The sequence below is a fragment of the Colletotrichum aenigma genome (genome assembly GCF_013390185.1).
Source record: "Colletotrichum aenigma strain Cg56 chromosome Unknown KSG_Cg56_contig04, whole genome shotgun sequence".
In the NCBI taxonomy this organism is placed as follows: domain Eukaryota; kingdom Fungi; phylum Ascomycota; class Sordariomycetes; order Glomerellales; family Glomerellaceae; genus Colletotrichum; species Colletotrichum aenigma.
In genome coordinates, this window is record NW_023500910.1 from 5,070,155 (window position 1) to 5,091,386 (window position 21,232).

At 50.2% G+C, this 21,232-nt stretch overlaps 5 protein-coding genes across 5 annotated transcripts; 2 read left to right on the plus strand and 3 right to left on the minus strand.

Annotated features, from left to right (window-relative positions):
- Positions 1-2,989: 2,989 nt before the first annotated feature.
- Positions 2,990-6,573, minus strand: BOA3-5 (Cytochrome P450 monooxygenase BOA3; the record flags this gene model as incomplete). Its single annotated transcript, XM_037322434.1, has 5 exons — positions 2,990-2,996; positions 3,062-3,227; positions 5,623-6,057; positions 6,119-6,191; positions 6,244-6,573. 5 exons carry the CDS (start codon positions 6,571-6,573, stop codon positions 2,990-2,992), a joined length of 1,011 nt encoding a protein of 336 aa, XP_037180189.1.
- Positions 6,574-8,759: 2,186 nt separating this feature from the next.
- On the minus strand, positions 8,760-9,903 carry ubiG (Ubiquinone biosynthesis O-methyltransferase; the record flags this gene model as incomplete). The annotated part of the gene is made up of 5 exons (XM_037322435.1): positions 8,760-8,960; positions 9,019-9,196; positions 9,246-9,344; positions 9,400-9,582; positions 9,644-9,903. The coding sequence occupies 5 exons, from the start codon at positions 9,901-9,903 to the stop codon at positions 8,760-8,762; spliced, it is 921 nt and encodes a 306-aa protein (XP_037180188.1).
- Positions 9,904-11,090: 1,187 nt separating this feature from the next.
- On the plus strand, positions 11,091-13,206 carry CGCA056_v007187 (uncharacterized protein; the record flags this gene model as incomplete). The annotated part of the gene is made up of 3 exons (XM_037322436.1): positions 11,091-11,377; positions 11,434-12,125; positions 12,176-13,206. 3 exons carry the CDS (start codon positions 11,091-11,093, stop codon positions 13,204-13,206), a joined length of 2,010 nt encoding a protein of 669 aa, XP_037180187.1.
- An 841-nt stretch (positions 13,207-14,047) lies between these two features.
- Positions 14,048-15,000, minus strand: CGCA056_v007188 (uncharacterized protein; the record flags this gene model as incomplete). The annotated part of the gene is made up of 2 exons (XM_037322437.1): positions 14,048-14,736; positions 14,799-15,000. The coding sequence occupies 2 exons, from the start codon at positions 14,998-15,000 to the stop codon at positions 14,048-14,050; spliced, it is 891 nt and encodes a 296-aa protein (XP_037180186.1).
- Positions 15,001-16,033: 1,033 nt separating this feature from the next.
- On the plus strand, positions 16,034-17,325 carry colgalt1-1 (Procollagen galactosyltransferase 1; the record flags this gene model as incomplete). Its single annotated transcript, XM_037322438.1, has 3 exons — positions 16,034-16,204; positions 16,260-16,474; positions 16,530-17,325. 3 exons carry the CDS (start codon positions 16,034-16,036, stop codon positions 17,323-17,325), a joined length of 1,182 nt encoding a protein of 393 aa, XP_037180185.1.
- Between the last annotated feature and the right edge of the window lie 3,907 nt (positions 17,326-21,232).

Consider the following 21,232-nt stretch of genomic DNA (forward strand, 5'->3'; position numbering starts at 1 on the left):
CCTGAACTCAACTATCAGGTCCACGATAAGGAACTTATGGCAATCATCGAAGCCTTCAAAGAATGGAGACCTAAGCTCTCAGGAACCACACACGAAGTACTTGTGTATTCAGATCACAAAAACCTTTCACACTTCATAACTTCAAAAGTGTTGAATAAACGACAGATTAGATGGTCAGAATTCCTATCAGAATTCAACTTCTGAATCATCTATCGCAAAGGATCAGACAATAGCAGAGCTGACGCTCTTAGCCGACGACCAGACTATAACGTCCTAGTACCTGAAGAAACCCAGGTGATTCTCAAAGGAAATAACGACGGAGACCTAGTGCTAGCAACCAAACTCTTGATGATGGCCGGACGATCTAGTACTAGCCTGCCTAACGAACTAGACGACGAAGCAATTATGGAGTTTCACGCTCGCCCTGTATATAGTCACCAAGGAATCATAAAAACCTGGAAACGACTACGACAACAATATGGAGAAAAGGTCACCAGAGAACGAGTGGCAAAAGCAATTAAGGATTGTGAGGTCTGCCTCAAAAGCAAACCCGCTCGACATCAACCTTATGGTATGCTATAACCCTTGCCTATACTGCAAACAGCCTGGCAATCCATATCCCTCAACTTCATCGTCAAATTACCGAAGTCTCAGGAACCCCTTATGGGAACACACTTTAACAGCGTTCTTATTATTATGGACCGACTCACGAAGTACGCCTACTTCATCCCGTACAAAGAAGCAAGTAACGCTGAAGAATATGCCTACATATTTCTTAAATATATTATCGCCAACCATGGAACGCCCAGAGAAATTATATCAGACAGAGATAAGATCTTCACTTCCAAATTCTGGAAGTCAATCACATCACAACTCAGCATCAAACAATTAATGTCCACTGCATTCCACCCGCAGACCGACAGACAAACAGAACGAATCAACTAAATCCTCGAAACATATCTCCACGCCTACGTCAACTACAACCAAGACAATTAGGTTGTATTGCTACTAATAGCCTAGTTCGCCTACAACAGCGCAGTAGGAGAAAGTACCAAGGAATCCCCCTTCTACCTCAACTATGGATTCGAACCAACCGCCTATGGAGAACCCCAAACAGGCCCAGCTGCAGTAAAAGCTGTCGCCTTAATACGCCAAATCAAGGATATCCAGGAAAACGCACGCAAAGAACTTGAATTTATACGACAAAGAATAACAAAGTTCAGCAACAAACAAAGGATTAAGGGACCAACCTTAAAAGAGGGAGATAGCGCCTATCTTATATAGCGAAACATCAAGACAAAGCGACCAAACGACAAACTCAACTATAAAAAACTCAGACCTTTCAAAATTTCACGAGTAATTTCACCAGTCAACTACGAACTAGGACTCCCAGAAACCATGAAGTGTCACCCAGTATTCTATGTCTCACTCCTCAAACCAGCACCACGTGGATCACAGACAAACGATATTATCATCGTCGAAGATAATGAACCAGAGTATGAAGTGGAACAAATTATCGACTATCTCAAAGAACCAGAAGGGTATTAATACCTCGTTAAATAGAAAGGATACAGACATAAAGACAACATATAGGAACCAGCTAAAAATATCACCAACGCAGCAGAAGAACTTACGATCTACTGGCAACAACACTAAGAACGAGAAGCCACACTAACACCTGTTGTATTAGCCCAGAAGAACGTTAGATATAAACGAATCAGACACCTATATCGCTTCACTAGACCTCCTACTGAAGCAGATCGACCGCAACAAGGGAAACCATTCATTCGCCTAGGAACACCAGAGTATAACTAAGAACCCCCCGAGGACACCAACCGATCACTACCGACCAAAGGACCAAGATCTGCAAACTCCTCACTAACACTAAAACTCTGCTAATCTGGATCATTCTCAACACTGAGGAATTGAAGATCGCCCACCACGCCACTCTCATGTGCATCCAAGGCAGGAAGAACATCGTCTTCCTCTAACTCCTGCATACCCCGAGAAAATATCTCTATATGACGCTCCTTAACCTTCTTACGAATCGCACAAATACGTAATAACCGACCAGCCGCTTCAGCCACCTCAGCCTGAACCTATGCCAACTTTTTATAAAGGTCCAGCAAGGCATCACTAGCCTGCTCCTCCTTCTCCTCCTATTCTTAACGCTGATCGCTTAGCCTCTTCACTACGACTAATCAGCACAGACACACCCAGCAAGACACAACAAAAACTTACGACTCGATACAACCACTAGACCGTCATAAGGACGCTTCAGGTTCTTATAACCTTAATAAGTTTTAGCGCCCTCCGCCATACGACACGTATGCTTCGCACGAAAATATCGAGTATAAGGCATGACGTCGTCAGAACCGAAGCGATAGAAAACGTCTTTATAAGCAGAACGAAGCGCTGACTTAGATTTTTGAACGCAACCTGACATAGTGTCAGCATCATGAGTAAATCAGGAAGCACGATTGATAGATCCCCAACCTAGGACTAACGACCTACTTATGTTAGGCCTTGAGGATAAGACCTTTAGAGAGGGGACCTGATGTTACGACCTGTAAACAAGGATAACAGCTGAACGACCCACTCGGGCGTCAGGCGGCTAGGACAGGATATTTATACTGTAGGATCACAGGAACAACAGGGACTCACTTGGAAACAGAAGAACTATAGTATAAGTCACGTGACGATAAGATAAGAGATTAGATCTGTACGCTAAGAATACAGAAGCCGTACTTAGCGTGAACGGAACCCGTCAGGACTAGGAACGGTAACAAGAGATAAGGGCACTGTTCAGAACTTGTATATAGTATGACCCTGAGCCTGGCTTATGGTCAGACTTCCATAGCTCTTCAGCAATCAACTTAGTATTCATCCTCACGGATACTCTCAGCTTACCTTCACTGCGAATCACTTATTTTGAGTCTAAGACTGATCACCTTAGCCTCTGAAGACCCGATCTACTACAGCCTACGAACTACGACCTACGACCACGACCCCGTGTACTGTTAGAACGTATCAATCCCCAACTTCTGTTAGCAGACCCTACTGTCGGATAGCTGACCGTAACACTTGAATAGCTGTATAGAAGAGGCTGACCAGTTGGGCAGCTAGGGTGTCCAGCTCTGCTGGGCTGGGCAGTTCCCCTAGAGTAGGTAAGGCTGTAGCCCCAGCCTTTACTAGGTTGATCAGCTGTGGTAGGGCTGACTCTGGGACTGAGAGCTGGTTAGCCTGGCGTCCCTGTTCCTAGGCCCTACTTATAGGGATAATTGTTGTGATGGCTTTATGGTCAGCCCCTAGGTGTAGGTGTGGGCTGATATAAGCCTTAGTAAAGGGAATATTTGAGAGGGTTAGGTTGAGGGTATGCCTGTGGGTATAGGTAGGGGCCCCAACCTCCCTAATAAACAGAAGATTATAGCCTTCTGCCTATTCTGCAATATCGTCTCCTCGATTCCAGCTAGGGGACCTAGGTTCCCAAGAGGAGTGGCAGGCATTAAGGTCCCTAGCAATAAGGGCTCTCTCTGGCGGTTGATAATCTAGAAGGATGCTGGTTGCTTGGTTTATAGGCTTATCTGGCGGCCTATATATATTTATAATAGTGAGGTCGCCAGCTTTCACCTATAAGATATCTCTTGATTAGGTAGGTCTTTATTACTATATTTGCAGCCTTAGACCTTTGCGTGTGTAGGTTATAACCCTAGGCCTTATATCTCTGCTGTTCCAGAAGTCAACTGGTACGTAGGAGTTAAAGCCTAGGTGTGTATTAATCTGCATCTTATCTCTATAGCCTATCTAGGGTTCCTGGACCAGAACTATGTCGATCTGATCTGCCCAGCAGAGCTCTAAGAGAGCTGTATAGGCTGGGCTCCTCTTCCCTATATTACACTAGGCAACTCGTAGTACCTGTGGGGTTGCTAGCCTAAGCCTATAGCTCTAAGTTGAGGTTGAGGTGGGTGTAGGTATTAACAACGTTATAGTCAGGCTTCTGGGCTACCCTCTGGCTCCTGCTGCTGCTTAGGAGTGGATGGATAGGGCGGTTAGTTAGGGGGGGGGAGGGCTTTAGAGTCTTCAGCCTCATCTTCATCCATACTGCTGCTCCCAGCTATATTAGCAGTATCTGCAATAATAATTAAGTCTTGCGTAGGTGTGAGGGGTTGAGGGCGCTTAGATGTAGCGCTTGGCCTAGCCTCAGCTTGCTGTATGCTGCTTCCTAGGGAGCTAGCCTGGTTTGCTAGAAGGTCGCTAGACGCCTTCTCTCTAACCTTCTGGATCCCTCGCAGTTCTTTCCAGGTTGGAATAATAAGGTTTCTGTTAACCAGTAGGGGCCTAGCTGGGCAGTCTGCATAGCTTGCTGGGAAGGGCCTATAACAGTTAGCACACTTAGGCCTAACTAAGCAGATCCCAGCCTTATGAGTATCTAAGGGTTTGCTATAGTTCTTGCAGAGGGGTTTCCAGGTGCAGTAGCAGTTTGAGTGAAAGCCTTGGCAGCCAGGGGAGTGTCGTTTAGGGATATGCTTCCTCGGGGGGAGCAGACGAGCAGGACCTGACTGTCTAAACAGGCGGAAGCCTTCCTTAACCTATTGAGGGAGGGCGATAACCAGGCTTTGCGTAGCTGTAGCTAGATCAGGGCTATTCCAGGTTGGGCGCCAGGAAATAAGTCTTTGCTTTATCTTTAGGAAGACCTCTTCCTCTATTTCAGATTCTATGCTAACCTTACTACTATTGAGGCTAGTAAAATAGAGGGGGCAGAATAGGATGATATACTGATGCCACTTAGTGGGCACCTCAACCTTCTCAGCTGTAAGGCAGCTTTTGATCTCAGGGGCTCTCTAGAGAAGGAAAGCTTAGATCTCCTTGTTCTAGGGCTGAAGTGAGAAGCCTATAGCAGTATGGCAGACCTCAACTACGTCTTGCGGCTGTAAGTTAAGCTCTTTTGTTACCACTATCTTAACTGAGTGAGGGGCTAGGGTTCTGGAGGTAGGGATGTGTTCTGCAGGGAGCCGAACTAGTAGGCGGAGGTCCTGGGTCTGCTTAGGCTGGCGTGTGCGGCTGGTGGCCCGCCAGCCTGCTGCTGGGTTCAACCTGGGGCCGGAGTTGGAGCCAGGGCTGGAGCTGGGGCTGGGGCTGGGGCCGCTAGCGGTAGAGTTACTAGCTGTCTGGGCATACGTTTTTCCAGTGCTGGGGCCAGGGGTGGGTCCAGAGATTTCTGCGGTTGCAAACCGGGTAAAGGTATCGATAAGGTCCTAGGCTGTAGCCTTCAGTCGTGCTGGGGCCGTCCTAATGAGGGCATCTAGGCCTCTGGCGAGGAGGTCCAGGGCCTCATCTCAGAGGGCTCAACCCTCTCAAGCCTGCTGGAGGGCGGCAGTGGCCGATCGTAGCCCCCTTCCCAAGGGCCGGATAGGGGGGGGCGTGAGGCCCCTCGGTCGTGGAGGTAGGGAGGTAGGGGGGGGAGGGGTCTGGGGGAGACTATGCATAGAGGATGAGAGGCCCCTAGGGGCCTGCGAGAGGCCCGCGGCTGGCTGTGAGGCCATCGCAGGCGAGAGTTCCGGTTGTTAGGGGGTGGATTTGGTGGTGTTAGTGTTCAGGTTGCGGACCCAGCACGGCACTAACAGTGGGTGCCGGCGGGGTTGTATGTAGGAGGGAAGTGTGTGGACTTGTTCATTGTCTCTGGCGAATCGCACAAGAGGAGAATCGACGAAATAATGGCGTTGGTGACCAGACCTAAAGCTCCTGCCATGAGTGAGTTGGCTTGGGCAACGATCCAGTCGTCGCTGCGCTTCTTGCTTTCTTGTGACACGATTGACCCCTCGGGGGGTATGATGGGCTCCAAGAGATCTAGATGTCGGACCTTGCCACCTTTCGCAATCCGCGCGCGTGCGTAACCTTGGACAGTTTTGCCGAAGGTTGATATGCCAGATGCTAAAGCCCATGGAATCAGGCAGACGAATAGAGGAAACTTTAAGAGGGGAAACCGTTTTAGTGCCACGATGACTGCTCCCAGATATGACATTTTTCGTGATGCTATTACATCGGGCGTAGGATCTCCTATGATAGGAAAATTTAGTTGGCCAACTATTTTCTTGTGATGTCAACTTTGGAGCCTCACCTGACTTCATGATCTTCGCCTCCCTGTTATACACCAACTCGCCGGAAATGTCATGGGCGAAGTAATCGACCCACTAGCTGAAGTCAACGGTGCGAATTATGTGGTTGCCACCTTCGAGGAATTACCTCTGTCAAGTTGACTTCGCCTCGTCTCTCAAGCTGCGTGACAAACTCGTCAACAACCTGGTGAATCACACCGTGACAGCCCTGGAGAACGCGCGAGCTAAAGGATGGTTGCAGTGCACGCGCAACCTGAGCATGAGTTTCGGGGTTCCTCTCAGCGGCGACACCTAGGTCAGGAAATCCAGTAAATTCCGGCAAGTCTTGCACGTCAGTCTTGACGAAGATCTCTCGCCGCCTAACGGTGCTTCCATAAATATCTTTATAGGCCTGTGGTGTACGAAAGACCAAATCGTTTGGCGCAATTCTAACAACATCGCCTGTTCTAGTCAGCATGGGGTCTCGTGAGAGGTGGTGCGTGATTTGATACCGTAAATTTGAAATTTCTGTTCAATAATCCAAGGATATCTTCCGGAAAGCCTAGCCGAGCCCTCCTGGTCAGCCGTATTCTGATGCTACATAGAGTCATAGAGGAAGGCATACCAGGCGTAGATGTACCACAGATTGGATATGGCAGCAATCCTAGGTCCAGGATACTTTGCTAATGGATGAAACCACAGCAAATATATCCCACGAATTGTAGCGTATATTACAGCCGCGCTGAGAATGATTGCCAGCGGTATCAATATCATGATGGAGTTTATGGTCTTTTTAGTGATTATTCCTCCAAAGAGAAAAGAGTCAGGAGCTCGTAGTAATGAAAAGCGTTCCCACCCTGTATTTAATCAAGGGTGTAAGTCAAGCGCACCCCTTCTTTCAGTGTTTATCGGGTGATAAGATCTTTTCGACCCATGAGACGCATGGGTATGGGTACTGGGAATCGCATGTTGAATTCCCATGTGCAGTAGTAAAGCTATGTGCACCTTTGCAATCGTGAATTAGTCTGGAGTAGTCCCGTCCGAGAGTTCCGAGTTGCGTTGAACCTCAAAGTTTCTTTAGCGGTCTAATGATTTAGGCCTAGCTAATCATGCGATCGGGTAATAAAACCAAATGGTCAACAGTCCAAGGTTCATTGAGCGAGATTGAACTTGTTGATATTTGGACGGTTTCTTTCATCAAATCGCTCTCACGCCAATTGTGAAATCCTCTTCAGTGGTGGCATGAACGGCAGCGGGTCTTGAATGTCGTAGGTAGGGCGGTGCGGGCCGGTGGGCGCGAACCCGTATGCCAAGCCGGTGACGCCCCGGCTCCGTTGATCCTCTTCGTTCTTCGCACCTTTCGTGTGGGGGACAACCGAGTCAAGTTGTCTGTCGGGCCTTTTTGCAGAGTTTATGAGAGCAGATACTGCGAAATGCTGCAGTAATACCCATGGATAAGCCTGTTATGCACCTCGGAATCTTCAGCATCTTTCTGGCCTGTGCAGTTGTGCGTTCAATACCGGTGCCAGGGCGCGGGCAAAATGTTCTTGAGTCCTAGACAAAGTCTATCTTCGCAGATTACCGCTACTTTTCGCTTTACACGAAAAGGCCCAATTGAGTTTGCCCCCGCTCTAGTTCACGATCACCTGCGGCTGGAACAATTTGCCATTCATTCATTGGCCAAGCCAATCTCTCTCCCCGTGGGCATCTAGAAGTAAGTGCATTGCATTTGAAGTCATACTTCTCCGGCAACGTCAGATAGATGCTCAGTTCATTGCCTTATCGGTATTGTCATCGGCATTGTCACCGTCGTTCAGTATTTCCCCTGAGAACTGTCAGTTGCCTCTGGTTACAGCGTTAACAAGCTTTGCTCGGTGTCGCTTAACTGTAGTCTTACTAAAACTTCACAGTCTTTAACAAGAATAATATGCATACCACTGTCTCTGCTGCCTTCACGCCTATTATGTGTGGGTGAAGTGAATGAAAGAGGTGATATTGGGAGACTTCCACTGCTTGAACACATGGGAATTGATTGAGATACAGTACAAGAACCCGCGATTCCACAAAACTGCCCAAAGGCAGGCAGGATCTGTTTGAGACAGAGCTTCCTCGCTGACGAGCACTGGGAGAATTGCTCCTCGGATCGTGTAAACTTCAACATACCGCCAATTCCATGAGCAGAGCCATGTGGTCTGCATTGTATGGCCGGCTGAGTGTAGGCAAAATCAAAATTACCATCATGAAGCTCCAACAAATACATCTGATGTGAGAGCCGTCTTTGCAGACTTGGAAAGCTTTGGAAAAAGGGGCACGTAATTTCATGATGTGCTCCGTCAAATCGTGGCCTGTAAGAACCAAGTCTAAGGCCTTAGGTGCATGTCGTGATTCAGTAAGTCGTCGTAGGCGCGTGAAGTTGGTTCCTACTTCCACGTACTCAACTCAGTAGTCGGAGGAAATCCAGGCAGTTTCCGTGGATTATCGGAAGTAAGGAGGGCCGGTCTGAGTCGAAGTAGGTGACCGGTATCTCTTGGTCGTGGCTGCAGGGCGACGTGGGCCCAAATCCTCTCACCCGGTTAGAGGCCCGTCCAACGGGTTGGACACCAAGAACTTCCCGCGGCAGGTGAACTATGTACAGGGTTGCAGTGCTATTCTGTGACCACTCGGTCAATTCCGTGCGCCATTGATCTGGTCCTTGTGCCGTAGGCGGAACGCCAGCAGCATGGGAGTTTGCTGAAAGTTGTGGTAGCTTTGTGCCTGCTGGGGTTGAGGTGCACCCTCGAAAGCTGGCTCCCGCATGGCATCCAGAACCAATCCGTTCTTGAAGAAAGGTTCCATTAGTGACCAGAACGGTCGGTGGAACACCCACTTTTGCGAGGTTAGTTCAGTGTCTGATCATGAGATGTACAAGAGATTGAAAACTTACTAGTGGCTCTGGCTGCCCACGGACGGCCTCACTCTTGGACGGTGGGACGTTAAGATACTTTGGAATCTTGATGTAGGTGCTCAGCTGCTGCTTGCCGGTGTTGGGATCCTCGTAAATCTCCATGCCGCGATGGCCGGCCGGTTTTGAGAATGCGGGGTGAAGGTCAACGGCCACGACACTGTCAGATGTCAGCAGATATTATGTGTTCCGCAGTCGATAATGCTGACCGTCCACCGGGCTTCAGCATTAGTGGCAGAGCCTTAGCGACCGGATCTAGTGAAGGTAGAGATTTGAGTGTTGTGCTGATGGTTATGATGTCAAACCGCCTGTTCGCAATTACTTAGCAGGTGAATGCAGCGGTGCTGGGAGAGATAGAATTACTCCTTGTTCTCCATGTAGGCGGCCATTTCATCGTAATTCATAAGATCGATTTTGCCATATTCGATTTTGCCTTTGAGCGTCTCTCGTTTACTTCGCTCGCGGCCTTTCTCAAGCATGGCTTCTGAGAAGTCAAGGCCGGTCACATGGGCACCCTTTTTCGCGAACATGCGCGCAATTATACCGCTGCAAAATGGCAAAGTCAGCTTGCTTGCGCGTTTCGCGCGTCGCAATTTCAGCTGCTCACCTCCCTGCGCCCAGATCAAGGACGGTCTCGCCCTCTTTCCAGGCGGCCAGGTCGTCGGTAGTCTTGGTTTCAGTTGCGAGCTCCCACACGACAGGCAGCAGACACTGGGTGAACATATCGCTGCCATCGTCTTCGCCGGGGGTGTGGAAGGTCTCCCACTCGTTAGCAATATTGTCCCAGGCCTGCAGGTTGTCTCTGGCGTAGGCGGCCTGGTCTGCCTGGGAGACGTTTGCGCCGTTGACGAGCACCGGCTGGGCCATGACGGCGGTCTTCTCCGGCTCTCTCGGGGCGGCGTTGGTGGGTTCTGTGGTAATGTGAGAGGATGGATGGGGGGAAGAGGATCGCGATGAGGAAAACAGCGAGCGCAAGAAATGCTGCATGAAGCGTACCCCTCTTCGCGGTTTGCTCTTTGTTGGCAGCGATTTCCTGGGCACGTCAGCAAACGGAAGCGGGTGTGGATATTTCATCAGGTTCTTACGCGGCGACGCACGGTAGATGTATTCGTATCGCGAGAGAGCTGGCGGTTGAAGTCGTGTTGTTCGGAGTCACAGCAAGGCAGCACCGCAAATGGAAAAAAAGAGGATGACTTCCCGCCCGGATGGGATTCCCCACTAGTGGGTGGTGAGAATTGAAGGCAGCTGCGAGTGGCTTGACGGGGATATTGGATGTTGGAAGGCTGACAGCAAGGCAGCTTCCTGTCCATTGTATAAGGTACGTGCACAGCCCCCACGTCAGGTGTCTGGCTCGCTAGCGCCGCAGCGCCTCGACTCCTCGAGCTCAATGGAAGTCAGCACTGACTGCATGCACTGCGCCTACATTGTGACTCGCCAGGGCAGCCGCCCCGGCCGTGCCTGCCAATGTAAATCGAATGGCACTCGACTTGCGCTGCCCTCTCATGCGGAAGGCACGAGCTGCCATGCAGTATGCCCTCACGCCCACCCGCAGCGACACAAGCATATTGGACAGATATAGCTACCTACCTTAGCTCAACTGCTGTGGACTGCAGTACTTGTGGTCAGTGAATGACCCCGATTTTCTCCAATTCTGCTCAACCACAAAATTCACTATTGGCTGTAAAAAAGTGTCGATTATTGCATAGGATCTCTGGTTGGCCAAACCCCGCACCCTCATGTACTGTAGTCCACCAGCAGTTGATGAGATAGCTGATTAGCTCAACTGCTCAACTGCTCTTGCTGCTGATCACGGTATCTACGGCATCGTCCAAGACTTTCCATGCAGCCCCAAACCCCACCTCTGCAGGCTCACACTGCATCAAGCAGAAAATCATCGGCCAGCGCACACCAAGCCCACCATGCCTGAGGCACCCCCATCGAGACTATCCATGGATAGCTCCTCGCTCTGCCGTCTCCTAATTATCTGCTTCGTTCGTCTCCTCTATTAATACCGCGCCATCACTAGTGTGAGGTCTCTCTTGCTAGCCTCCAGGATGGTTCAGATGTTTTCCACCGCTAGTCCGGCCCGCTCCAAGGAAATGGATTTCGAAGGCCAAGTTCATCCTCCACCAGACGGCCAATCCGCCAAGGCTCAGGGCATCAACTATGAACTCCTCTGCCGGGAAATCAATGACCTAGAACCTCACGAGAAAAAACAGTGGGAGGGCTGGAACGGGAAAGAATTTGCCATTCTGCCTCATACCGATGCCGCCGGGAACACATACTACATTGGCGATCTCTACGAAGGCGTCAGGTGCAAAACACAGTGGGAAATCAAGGAGTCCGTCGTTTTACTCTTTGAAATGGGAGTGCTTCCACTGACACTCCGCCTCGCAGGCCAAAGCCGTACCTGAAATTTATCAAGAGTCTTTCGCAGACATTGCCCCATCTGGCTTATCTCGGCTACTGGATGGAAGTCACCGCTGCACCGCCCAAGTGGAAATATCTGCAGTGTTTCCCAGGGAAGGAACGAGGCCATAGAGAAGAGCGAGCAAAGCGATCTCATGTTTGCGTCGTCGACTACACGGGCAACCAGGCCAAGAAATCACCGGACTTCATCAACGACGTACCCGGGCTGGAACGCTTCCTCCATCATCAACCGCAAACCTCCACGACTGCTCAAATTAGGCTCATCGTTGCCGAGGATCTCTCCCGTGATCTTGTCGAGTTGCTGGGCTCCTTCTACGATATTGATCCTCAGTTCTTCCAGTCACACATTGACGACTATCTGTACCACAATCCCCGTGACCCGTGGGTCGAGCTTCCCAGCCTGGATGTCGATGCCCGTCAACGCAACCATTTCACTTTGCAGTATCTGCGAGCTCGGTACTTTGAGACCGAGGCAGACTTCAAAACAGCCGAGTACGACAGCGGCATGTTCAATGTATTGCGGCGCATCGATAGCGATAGGAGCCGCGAACGTTTGAAAGGCGGTCTGCTGGCCAAGACTGGTGACAGCATCACCTTGACACGATCCAAAACTTCGCTGTGGTGGAAGCCACGCAAGGATGCGTCTGAGCCCGTCACAGGTTTGTTCGATTGGTGCCCTGCGTCAGGTAAACGCTAACCACCCCTACAGCCATCTTGCTTGTCGATCCTACAGTCTCCAGTGGTAAGCCTGTATGGGGCGGCTATCGTCCATTCCAGCAGACTCCCTCCATGAAGACATGGCTGCAAAATGAAACCCAGCCTGTCGATGCACCTCCACAAGGCACTTTGTACGAGGACGTCGTGTATTGGAGTCAGCGCATGGCTTCCCACGAGCTCAATCTGGTGCGCAAAGACGAGCGCAACATCGCCCTCGGAATGTATCGCTTGGTCATTGTTGACTGGCTGCGGGCCCTAAAATATGTCACGACCACCCTCACTAAGATCGAGTGGGAATTCGAGAAGCCTCACTGGGATGACAACTTCAGCAACATCGATAACATTCTCAAGAAGCTATCCCCATGGCGTCGCAACATTGGCTACTACCAGGCCATGATCAGCGAGGCCATAGCGCGCCTGTTTCCTCCCGAGATTCACGCACCTATCCGGGGGATGCAACCTGGCGGCGCCATCATTGAGATGGATAGCCGACCTCCTCAGCCTATTGCGGAAGAGGACAACCACGGCATCCGAGCTCTTTGGACGGATTTCAGGAATGTGAAGCAGCAAATGAACGAAAGCCAAGCTCGCATCCGCACGATCGAGAACATCGCCATGAACGGCATCAACGCCGAGGAAGCCAGGCGAGCAGTGAAGCAAAATGGGAACCTGACCCGACTCACTGGCCTAGCGACCATCTTCATCCCGCTCAACTTCACCTCCAGCTTCCTCAGCATCTCCCCGGACTTCTCCGCGGCCAAGATGAGCTTCTGGCTCTTCTTTGCCATTGGCATTCCTTTGACGCTGGCTGCGCTCTTGATCGTCGACCTGTCGCACCCGAAGGGGAAGGGGTTCTTGGTAAAGAAATGCGGACAGTTGAGGGAGAAATTTGCAAAGAAGAAATTTGACGAGCCGATCCTCCCGACTAGCAACGACACACTACCACCGCGACCGAAACCACCGAGACAGTCGACCATCGAATGGTTCCATTGGCTTGGAAAGCTGAATGATAAACGAAATTGACGATAATGACGAAAAGCATTCTGTATACACACACACATACACACACTTGAGGACTTAGCGGGCATCAGCTTAGCGTTCCATGGCATTCCAGCATATCATGATTGTGTTCTTGAGCAAGTAATGATGACGACCGGACGACATTTACGAGATATGTAACCAAATATTTTCAGCACCTAGGACATAGGGAATAGAGTTTATATATACAATTGTCAACATCAATAGAATACCTTCACACAGCATTATCTTACCTGTATTTCTGACATCTTCACAAGTCCTATTCAGTCAAGCAGCACTACGCATTCCATTTTCTCTCTGTGAGAGAGGCGCGCTTCCTGCTGGAACATTTGTGTTAACGTTCTGGTGATGTGGAAGCAGCGAGGTAAGGAAGTGGAAAAGATGCAGCAATGAAGCCATGAAGTTACGGATCATCGAGGCCGCCGAGAGGACGCATTCTCGGTCAGAACTGACACACTACCCACAGGCAGGCTTGACCTCGTCGCATTTCAGCTTGCGTTGCCGACATGTCGTGCTGTGCCCGGATTCAGCTGCACATCACTCGGTTCTATCGGCGACGGGCAAACCGTCCATGATGCGACCGCATGTTGCTGAGGACCACTGAGCAGGCAGTGCTCTCTCAGCTGCCGAGTTAAGCCCCACTTCCGGCCGGTGATGTCGGATACCCGCAGGAGGATTCGGCGGAGCGCAATTGGGCATGGAGACTTGGGCTTTAGATTAATGCCTTAAGTTTTAAAAATTTGGAATGTAGAAACCAGCTATGGACAATCCACGCGCAGCGTAGTCTGTTGAAAACCCCCAGCCATCATAATCTCTCCCTGAACCCTTAGTCGATCTCCACAGGCCTCTTGTTCACATAATAACCTGGCTTGTCGACAGGAGACTCCGGATCCTCACCTCCAACACCGTGGCTTCTGGAGTACCCAGGCAGTTGTGGGAAGGTTGTGCTACCATGGAGTTCGGAGATTGTCTGCTGCTTCTTCTTGAGGTACCTGTACCACAACATAACGCACACAACACACGTCACGCCGACGAGCCCCACTCCGACACCTATGCCCGCTTGAGCCCCAACAGAGAGACTGTTTGGGTCAGCAACGCTGACTTCTGGGACGTTGCTCGCCGACGCGTCACCTGCTTTTGTCTTGTCTGTCGGTCCCGGCTCTTGTGCAGTTGGTAGGACGCGCGCCTGTGTTGTTGTTGACGCCTCTGGGGCAGTCGTGGCCGACTCGGCTTCTGTCGTAATTGAGACTGCCGACGTGGAAGAAGACGTGACTGAAGACGCAACTGAAGTTGAAGTTCGGGTCGTCGAAGACTTGATGGAGGATGAAATGCTCGGTTCGGGCTCGTCGGTGATGTTGAAGAAGGCTGAAGAAAAGGCCTGTCCCTTTTTCACCTGTCCTTGAACGGACTTGTCTCCCTCGAAGAGCCAGAAGAAGAAGACATTGGAGGCGCCCAAGTCGAGTTCCTCGAGGTCAACCTTCCATTCAAACTCTCTGTTTGGGCCTGTTGTGGTTTCTGGACTGAAGTTAGATGTGACCTCGTGAGACAATCAACCATTCAACTCCGTCAACTCTTACCAACAATGATCGGTCCCAGAGTCGCAGAACCTCCTGCAATGGCCTGTTGCCAAAGGGCAATGGTGTATTCCTCGAGTTTAGTGTTGTATTGAACCTTTCGTGTCTGCCCAATTCTCCAAAGCTCCCTACTCTGAGACGGGTTGAGGAACTGGGAAGACACTAAAGGGACAGTGGTGAACAGCAACACAGCAAGGAAGAGCATGTTGATTTGGCTTGCTTTTCCGCAAGATGAGAGGGAGAGCCGTTGACTCTGACATTTGTTCTTTTATTAAGATGCTCCAACTTGATCGTGGTCCTTGCTGAGTTGGAACCCGACAGCTTGGGACCCCGGCCCACTCCTTGGTATCATGTTGGAACAACAAACAGCGACACCCTGCTCAACTGGACCAACCACGTGCGTCGATCGTCAAGGCGCAATTTGCAGCCTGCTGCGATAAGCCAGGGTTGACACCGACATTGTTGGGAAAAGCAAGCACCCATTTGCCCGTCACGGCCAACTTAAGGGGACCACTGCGAATCCTCGAGTCACGATATCTGGACTTTGCGTAGAGAATTCAAGCTTAAAACTAAACATAAAGAGCCAATGTGGATTTCCAATAGTGGGTAGACCACCAAAGGGGGCTTTATCGCGTTGCTGATGGTTTGGAAAACGGCTACGGCGCTTGCGATTCAGCTCCCTACTAACAGTCCAATCACGAAGGTCTAGCGATCCACTTTGCCTGCAGTGTAACCCAACTTGCACCAACACAAACTCGTATTGCCAAGCGATGGCGTTAACCGCTTCAGGTCCAACACCACAACCAAAACTCAGCTCCGTGAGGCAAAGCAAACAATCAAATCATTCCCCTTTTCTTCCCTCTGCTCCGGGCCCCTTAGCTCCACGTTAATTTGGAACTCGCCTGCAAGTTGTTTGCTTCGGCGGGCTACGGATATGCATCCCGGCGCAGTTGACGCAGGAGAGCCATGCCGCACACTATGCTCCCCCCCATGCATCGTGGCCTATCAGTGGAAAACCGCCATTCGCAAATTTGGACGTTGGGGGCTGGCTGATCCGGCCCCATACATACCGCCGGGTAAGATTTGACAACCCACACCATCATGCCTGATACGGCCTGTTTGCTCAAATCTGCTTTTTAAGAAGAGGCGCCCGGCACTCGCGGAACCCATGGCGCAAATATTTTAGGAATTCCTCGTTCTTCTTCTTTTCCCCATTCTTTTGCTGCGAGGAGATGAAGATGCATTTCATGCCCGTCAGGTCGACGTCCAAGAGGGATCTTTGTATCCTCGGGGCTGTGTTTGTCACACTGGTGTTCTTCTTGCATAATCCATTCCTCGGCCAGATCCGGCAACGGCGGAGCTCATCCTTGCCGGATTTGATGAGCAAGATTAACAACAGCACTTTGGGTGTGAGTCTCCTCTTGGCTTCAGAGTTGGGTGGTTTGCTGATACAACAATCTGCAGTTTGAAAAGATCTTCGTCATTGGCCTTCCGTCAAGGACAGACCGTCGAGATGGCGTTCTTCTCCAGGCCGCTCTGAGCGACATGGAAATAGAGTTTGTCGATGGTGTTCCCGGAGACAGAGTGCCGGACAAGGCTATCCCTAAGACGAGCGAACATGATAAGCTCAGTAATGGAGCCGTTGGCTGCTGGCGCGGACACATGAACGCGCTTGGCGAGTGAGATGCGCCTTTCCTCCCAGATAACTGACTCCTTCGCTGACACACCCCGTAGAATCGTTCGTCGCAACTTGACCTCTGCCCTCATCCTCGAAGATGACGTCGACTGGGACATCAGGATTAGGCACCAGTTACACGACTTCGCCTTGTCGGCGCAAGCACTTATCCAACCCTTGGCAGAGGCACCTTTGTCTTACGTCGACCCAAGCTACCCAGTGCCAACCGACAACACTCTGGGTAGGATACCCGACATCCCATTTGAGTATCTCCCCGCCACAATCCCTCCCAAAGTCTCTCCGTACGGCGATGACTGGGATCTTCTCTGGATCGGACACTGTGGAATGCACTTCCCGTTCGAGGACAGCAAGACTGTACCCAAGGCTCGCATCATCCACACAAACGACGTCACTGTCGCCCCGAAGAAGAACCTTTGGACCTTCAACATCCCCTTCACCCTGAAGGAGAAGTACCCGGAGCACACCCGGGCTGTTCACCACGCACAGGAAGGTGTTTGCACACTTGGCTACGCGGTCAGCCAGAAGGGCGCGAGGAAGCTCTTGCAAGAGGTTGCTCTGAAGGATGTCAGTGATGCTGCTGATATCCTTCTGAGGTTCTTCTGTGAGGGAGCCAAGGGAAGGAAGCCTCATAATTGCTTGACAACGCAGCCGGCTCTCTTCCATCACCATCGTGCGGCTGGTCCTCTCAGCTCAATGAGTGACATTGGAAACCACGGTGATGGGTTCAGGGACCAGAGTATGACGGACATGGTGAGGTGGAGCGTGAGGCTCAATGCCGATGCGCTGCTGGATGGGAGGACAGATTTCGTGGATCAATACCCCGATGATAGTTAGAGAAAACCTTTTACGCGAAGTTTACTTTCATGCAATGAGTTGTCGAGACAGTACAATCCAGCCCCACTGGCCGATAACAATGATTCGATGCACCTCCTTTGAAGCACTACGAGGATTGTGATACTTGTGCTTATGGTTCCATTAGCCAATTTGACAACAAACATGACATTGCGTAGTATGATCAAGCTTTACAGAGAGAAAAGAAGGGGTTGATCTTTCACTCTTGACATCGGCGCCTTCTGAAGCTAGGAGTTCGACTTCTGCTCGAATACAACTGTCAATGATAGGCATGAGACTTGTGTAGGGACATCGGAGACCCATTCGATGACCTATGATTTGAATGTAAGACCGGCTATCGAGCTCAATATCGACCTACATTAGTGGTTGATCTTTGTCTTGATCCTATTTGGGCAATGGTCTGTCCGGCTCGTGAAGATGTGTCATCTTGTGGGTATGTTCAAGGAAAAATATATATACAAGACTTCTTGTCCTTAAGGTATGACCAGCAAGCATTCGCATTGCTTCCATTATTTATAAGTATCCTTTCAATTCATGAATATCACAATCTAGGCACCTCCATCATGAAAAGCAGGATACTGAGTTCGAATAATTTGACCTCATCTTAGACAGGGTTATTAGCAACAGCATCACATTTGGCTGCTTTGTTCATTCGTAATATTGAACTTCAATTTCTTACGAATGGTGGGGGCTTTGCAATTTAGACAGTGTTCCCGGATCTCTGAATCCCATTCGCGTGTGCTCAATCGAATAGAAAGTGAGCGCCCCCAAAACAAGATTACAACCTCTCCAACCAGAACATGATAGTTTTCATGGTAAAGAAAAGTCCGTTTATTATACGAGGATACCTGATCCAAAAGTTAGTAGCGGTTCTTGCTCGAGCAGAGAACGATGCCATACCAGAAATCTGAACCAAATGATCATCTCAAAGGTTCAGAGACCATTCAGCCCAATTTCAGTCTTTCGAAGATTTGATCAATAGCACTGTTCATGACCTCACAGAACAAGCTCGCCAAATCACGTTCTTCAGACCTCCCATCCCAAGCCTCTAGGTTCGCGGTCTGCACCGACTTCGCAACAAGAGCTTCGCCATGGAAACTCCAAAATTCCCGAAAAGCAGCAATATCCTGCCCCTTGTCACTTCTTAGCATGGAAGATTTAGGAGGTTGCACCTTTGGAAGTAGAATCTTCCAGATATGATACCACTGTTGCCTGGCTCCCACGCCTCTACGACGTTTGAATAGTCGTCTTCTCTGGTCGTCCGAAACTCCTTCGAAAGGAAAGCAATCTTCTACAACACAGATTCTTTTAACGATGTGCTGATCACGACCGCTTGCAGTCGAGAAGTCCCTCTTGCAGATGGGACAGTAGAATGGAATCCGATGATGCTGCCAGACGTGGTCTCCGACGTCCCCAATCGTTCGGAGACAAGACCGTTTGAGGCAGTCTGAGTACTTAGAGGGGTCCTTTTTGTAGTACGGGCAAGCAAACTCGAAGGCCTCCCTGTTCCTGTCCGATGCTGTTATGTCCGAATTGCGGTCCTCCCCCTGGGATTCGTTCTGACCCGTGCTCTCCTGTAAACATGTGCGGGCTTCTTTCCACTTCTCGAATTGATTCAGCGCTTCATGAATGATATAACTAATTACTGCCCTCAAAGGATGACCTTGGACCAGAGATGACTCTAAATTAGTCCATTCATCAAAACATCGCACCCGATTTCCCTTGGAGCTAGAAGTCCCTGGAGACGGAAGAGTCTTGATGTCATCTTGTGCCCCATTTCCGGAACTCATTTCCGTGGACATTGCCGGGGTACCTGAGTTTCCTAGGGCATTTCCATGCGAATTGGCATCAGTTTGGGTCGCTAAGGCCGATTCCATATGCAACCAGTAACGTATGAATTCAGATTTACCCATGTCTGTTATGGGCATCTCAAAGTGGTTCCCACATTGAGGGGGAGCCAGATTGTTTTCCTTGCTTACACACTCATTTAATCCGCTGAGATTCTCACCAACATTGATGGTATGCGACAAGGAGCGATTTCGGGACCTATTGGAGTGATGTTCTGGGATGACGTGGATCCAATCGTCTCCTAGCTCTCCGCCCGAGTCCTGCTTTGACGTATGAGTCGGAAACCCCCCGTCACTTCGGGGCGAAGGGTAGTAAGACTCTGCACATGACAGTCCACGGTGTGCGGGTCTCATGCTGGGCTCGGTGACATATTCATGATGCTGACTGTCGTTATGAAATATGTGTTCAGTGCCGGAAAGTCCGTAGGCAGGGTAATTGAAGAAGTTTGGGCCTCTGCTTTCCACAGCGGCCACATGTAATCTGTCGAAATCCCGCAGTGCGGCTTGGAACATTTGGACCTGTGATTCATTCAGGCTTCCTTGTGTCCAGCCACACCATCTCGGCATTGCCGTTGATGCGTCGGCTGTTTCTGCCAAACAGCCCTGGGATCGCCGGGGTTCGTCAATGTGGCGGAGTGTCAGTTGGCTGTCCGTGATCGAGATGGGCACTCTACTTGATTTGTTAACTCTAGTGTCATGGATACCGAGATTTTCAATGACCTGCCTCTGCGTGCTATGGAATGTAGGATCTCGCAGCTCATCGTTTTCAAAGCTGCCAAAGTCTGTCGACGGTGATTGCTCGAGAATTCCATCGATCCAGGGGGCCTCAACCTGACATTCAGTCTTACAGATCGAAAGTCTGCATATAAAACTTGAAGACGCGAAGAGCTGGAAGCTTGACAATGAGGTTGAGGGGCGCAGATGCTGCGGTTGTGACGTGGGACAGGCGTTGAGAAGTCCGTGAAGGTTTTCACCGAGTGAACCGGGGAGGAATATCAAGCAGGTATGCGCCTGTTGGTAGAATGTCTTTAGGCGACGCAGAGTTGACAATGTCTCGTCTGTGGACTCTAGATCGACGCAAAAAGAATCACACCAGATGTACCGGAGGCCCAGGCTGAATGCCAATTTGGCAGCTACCACAAGTCTCTGAAAGCTCGGCTTCGTGGGCTCGAACTGAGATTTGATGTCTACCCGTGGAATCTCTCGATTTTCAGCCTCACCCCATGAATACGATATGGCCATGTATTGAGGAATTGACGATTCATGGAATACTTCAAATTCATGGGCTTGAAGGTCGAGTAGCCTGATCAGCCTGATCGTCGAACCACCAGTCGAAGGAAGTGGTGAAACCCCTCCGTGGGGAGCGCTATCTCCTCGGTACATAATTGTCGGTGCTTGAATCGTCTTCGAAAATGGCATGCAGATTCAGCACTCGTGGTCTTGCGCGTATTTGAACGCTGGTATTGGAAATTCGGTGAGGAGCTTTGTAGGAGGGAAGATAGCCTCACGGTGCTGGAGGCATGATACACACAGATTTAATGGTCGCCACAATTGTGCCAGACGTTTGCCTGCATGTGCCGAAGTTTGCGCCCGGGGTGGCTGACTGCTTCCGGTAAAATTTTTACAACAGTCCTCGTTCAAGGCGACGTGAAAACAGACGTTGGCCTCACTGAAGCCTGGCGATGGGAATTATAGAATTGGGCGCGAAGTCGAAGAGAGTCAAATGTGCGTTTTTGGCCTCAATGATCACTGTCATGAGGACCACTCCTCCTGATGTTCTGCTACTGGGGAGGTTATGTTGACCTTGGGCAGCAGGTGGAGGGGCCCTTTGCGGAGGTGACCGGCTTCAGTGCACCGCGTCATTGCATGCTCATTGTCGATATCTCCAATGATAACGAATCTTCATCTGCGGTCTGCTATCATCCGTCACACAGTTAGGTCTAGAATTTCATGACAATTCTCTGACGCGTTAAATTTTCTACGTCGCGTAGACGCTGAGTTCTCGATGGTGGTTTGGAGCGGGAAGGATAGACGATGGGCTG